The sequence below is a fragment of the Cynara cardunculus genome (assembly GCF_001531365.2).
Source record: "Cynara cardunculus var. scolymus isolate 2C chromosome LG 10, CcrdV1, whole genome shotgun sequence".
NCBI lineage: Eukaryota > Viridiplantae > Streptophyta > Magnoliopsida > Asterales > Asteraceae > Cynara > Cynara cardunculus.
In genome coordinates this window covers 18798015-18802462 of record NC_037537.1, presented here as the reverse complement: position 1 = coordinate 18802462, position 4448 = coordinate 18798015, and the positions used below count along the sequence as shown (strand labels likewise).

The window sequence follows — 4448 nt, the reverse complement described above, 5'->3', positions numbered from 1 at the left end:
GGGTTGTATTGATCTTTATTACGGCTCATACAACCATATAACCACATATATATATATATATATATATATATATATATACACACACGCACTATATCGCATCATGAACACACAAGGTGTTAGTTGATTTCATTGGGTTGTATTGATCTTTACTGTGACTCATCTAACCTTATAACCATGTATCCCCATATATATTGATATGTAGGCACAAAACCAAGCCCCGGGATGCACAAAATGGTTCATGGGCGGGTGCTTTTACGTGCACCTGCACATATTTCTCCAAGAATTACCTCTAAAACCGCCTAGCCCCTTAATTTTTTTCTAAGAATCAGCTGCTAATCGAAATGGTGAAGCCAATTAAGCGGCTCGCTGCCTTTGGATTTACAAACTTACTCCTAGCAATTAGGCAGTGCATATGTTCATAAAACAATCAGCATCCAAGATAATATATCACATAAATTATCAATAAACTGAAAAAAAAAGAACAGATTTATTCAATGCTACATTTGGAACAAAGCACATATAATGCATACTAAAAACTATACAAAATGAACCAGAATTGTCAGGCAATGAAGATGACACTTTAATGATCAAGAGCTCTGTTCTTCAACAGAAGCTACAATTCCCATTGCACAAGAAACATGATATTGTTATCAAGGTTCCAAATTCTATCCACTACTGCTGCACTACTGCTAGAGCAAATTATTAACAAAAAAGCTACGAATTGAAAGCATTTTGAAGGTAAACTCAATGAAAAATACATGTTCTTACTGACCTAAAATAATAGAATGAAGGTCCATTAACTCTTGTTTAGGATTCTGGTGTTGGCATTCTCTTTATCTTCTTGTTCTTCTTCTCCATTACTGTTTTCGAAAACGAATCCACTAGCCTCTGCTGCGATTCAAGGATCATTTCTGTACGTTTCATTTCCATTTTCATTCGCATTGATTCAAGCTCCCTTGCCATGTCCATCTTCATCCTCTCCATCTTTACAAACCCATCTCCTAACTTCTGAATGGCTGCCACCATTTCATCCATCAGATGACTACCATTGTTCTCCATGTCCTCCCTCCTCTTCATCCCTCCACCGCCACCAACATTTCTATCCTTTTCAGTTCCAAAAGCTTCCTTCATATACCCATCTCTCGAACCCTTACCTGACCCGTAATGTGGGTTCATAGACGGAGGGTAGTCGTCAAATGATCTATTACTATTGTATAGGTTTAATGCGGACGGTGGTGGTGGTGGCACGGCGGCAATATTTGGGATTTTAATCCGAACCCCGTTTCCGTTTCCGTTTCCATTTCCATTACCAATCGAGCCCTGATACCGCCGATTGAGGGGGAGAGCGATTGCTTGTTTGATTCCTTTAGGATATAACAACAAATCGTCTTCATTCTCATCGCCTCGTCCATCTTCTTCCTCTTCGTCTTGATTGATGGGATCTACGGATGGGTCAGAAGAAGAAGACCCTAATTCCATCGAATCCATTCGTTTAAAGTGAACCCATGAGGAGGGATACCGGTGGCCCCTTGGGGTGTTTCCGATGCGTTGGATCTCCGCACGATAACGTTTTCTCAGCTTCTCCATCTTGTGACGACACTGAATCGAGGTTTTCGGTGGGTTACCTAACGGGCACCGCGCCGCGACCCCATCGGCGACCTCTTGCCAGTGGGAGGCGCGTAGGTTTCCTCGCCGGAGGGAATACCACTTATCACGATACGCATCGATCAACGCCACAGTCTCGTCGTGCGACCAGCAGGGGGGAGGCAGGCGACGGGAGGCCGCCGTCGATGTGGGTTGTTGGGCAACGAGTGCGTTTGATGGTTCCTGAGGAGAAGAAGGCGAATTGGAGCTGGCCATGGCGATTGGTTAAGACCCAAGTTAGATGTGGAGGATGTGAGAGAAAAAAGAGGGAGGCGGTGGGTGGTGGTGGTGGGAGGAGGAGGCATAATGAAATGTTGGCGTTAGGTGGAGAGATGATAAAGGTAGGGTGGAGGGGCATGCGGCTGACTTGGGGATCTAGCGGTGAGGTGGTGGAGAAGTCTAACCTGCGCCGTGCTTAAAATGCGCAGGGAGGGCAGGATGAGTAAAAACAAACCCAAAGGGAGATGACGTGACCACCGCCAGTTTTTACTATTGGGTGGTTGACCACCGCACCGCCTGAGCAGCCGGGGGGGTTGGGCGGCGGTGGAGGGGTCGTTTTCTTGGTTATATTTTGTAATTGCCCTCATTTGAAGCAAAATTAAAGAACCCCCCATCCCCATGTGACCTCAACCCCAAAACCTACTACTTTTTTTTGTAGACCCAACTCACATCTTATACCTTATTATCTTCACATAATATTTATTAAAAAAACATATATTATAAAACATTTAACAAAAAATTCTAACAACCATTTTTTATATTTTAAAAAAATATAAAGTATTAGATATTGATGCATATTACTTAAAATTTAAGATTACAAGTAAATTATGTACAAATACAAATTATTAAAGCTTCATGTTTGAATTCGTGTAAAACATAATTAAATAGATGATAAACATCTCATTTTAAAATATAAAAAATCTAAAATATAATTAGAATAATTATTGAGTTCTAAAAATAATTAATTATTGTCTTTATAAAAAAATTATATTATTAAAACAAATATAAATTACTTCGTTATTGAACCTAATTAAATTATAATAAAAAAATTGAATTGAAAAATTACACAAAAGTGATGAATTTTAAATAAGTTAATTTGAAACTAATATCGATATATTTTTATCAAATTCTTATGATATCTTCAAATTTATATTTTATTCAAAAAGTAAAAACAATAGCATTTTATCAAAATCAAATAAGATCATATTATAACATCAACCGAGATAAAAAAAATAAAACGAAATATTAAAATCAAGATGTATCTCGCTGCATTGCGTGAATATCCTTCTAATATATATATAATTCATCTATATTATAACCAAACAACTTATATTATAACATAAAAAACTCTTCCTTTCCTATTGATTTTCTAGTGACTCCACCTCCACCACCACCTCCTCCTTAAAACGTCCTTTCCTTCAATTCCACTACCACAACACCACCACCACCATTAACACCATTGCGGCCATCGAACACCACCACATCTCCCATCCATCGAACACCACCATTGTTCATCGCCCATCAAATTAGTCCATTGACAGCAGCGAGCACCGTTGTCGTTTGTCCATTTTCCAGCAACAATAGATCTGCATGTCAATGATCTGTGTTCTTATGAATTTGCATTTATGTCTCGTGATTTGGATCAGGGTTTTGATTTGGTTTAGAATTTTTAGTTTCATTTAGAATTTGAAGTTTATTAATAGATTACGATCTATAAAATGATTCAATTTATGAACTTGAAACTGGAGATTGTTTATGCCAGCTCTTCGATATGGATATGTTTCTTGTGGTGTTTGCATTTGTGTTAAGATTTGTTTCTGCTTCTTTGAGAAATGTTATTTATGTGTTGTGATATGTTTTTGTTGTCTTAGTGTCCATGTTATGGTTCGAAGTTTGTTAACAATTAGTATTTGAAAAGATGGTCTTAATGGTAGTTGATGGTGGTCGACAGTGTTTCTAGTTATAGGCATCGCCTATGAAGGGGAGGGGTGGGGTGTAGTGTACTATGGGATGTATTAATTGGTTCTACACTTGATTTAAACATGTATATATTGAAATTTGTTTAATAAAAAGGTAACGAAAAATCCCCAGCTCACCCTCGACTTAACATACATTTAAATGGTGTTAAGTGTGAGGGACCATTTTCAAAACCAAAATGCAAAATTTAGGGGGTGTTTGAGATTGCTTATAAAAACTGTTTTTTAATTTATTTCAGTTTGACACCGGTGATAAGTTGTTTTATGGTGTTTGGATAAGAAAAAAAAAAACTGCTTTTACCGGTGCCAACCGGTAATAAGTTGTTTTTGATAAGTTAATCATTCATGACTTATGAAAAACGGTTTATTACCAGTTTACAATTTTAACCATGTTTTATTTAACTCTGATTTAATACCACATAAGTTAATAAGCACTTTTACAAAAAAAACATAAGTTGTTGTAAATAAGCAATCCCAAACACCCCTTAGTAACTTATCTTGTAGCTTTTACGTTTTAGGTATGGGATTCAGATTTTTGAACATTACCACATGGATTAATATTGTAGTTTACTCTATTATATGTACTCATATATAGCGACATAATCAAATGAGAACTTGATAGTTTGTGATAACTATGAGATCCAATATGAGCTATTCATTTGAGATAACTAGAAGCGTACTCGCGCAATGCAGCGAGATACATCGTGTTTTTAATATTTCATTTTATTTTTTATCTCAGTCGATGTTATAATATGGCTTTATGTGATTTTGAGAAAGCGATGATGTTTTTATTTTTGAATAAAATATATGTTTGACGATATCATAAAA

General features: G+C 36.8%; 1 protein-coding gene across 1 annotated transcript; it reads right to left on the bottom strand.

Moving 5' to 3' along the window:
• Nucleotides 1-489: 489 nt before the first annotated feature.
• On the bottom strand, nt 490-2072 carry LOC112519664 (trihelix transcription factor ASIL2-like). The gene has a single exon (XM_025127878.1). The coding sequence runs from the start codon at nt 1858-1860 to the stop codon at nt 808-810; it is 1053 nt and encodes a 350-aa protein (XP_024983646.1). The 5' UTR covers nt 1861-2072; the 3' UTR covers nt 490-807.
• Nucleotides 2073-4448: the final 2376 nt, after the last annotated feature.

Bases quoted from the DNA above. Each gene is read 5' to 3' on its own strand.
- LOC112519664 (XM_025127878.1), bottom strand. From the start codon at position 1,860: ATGGCCAGCTCCAATTCGCCTTCTTCTCCTCAGGAACCATCAAACGCA.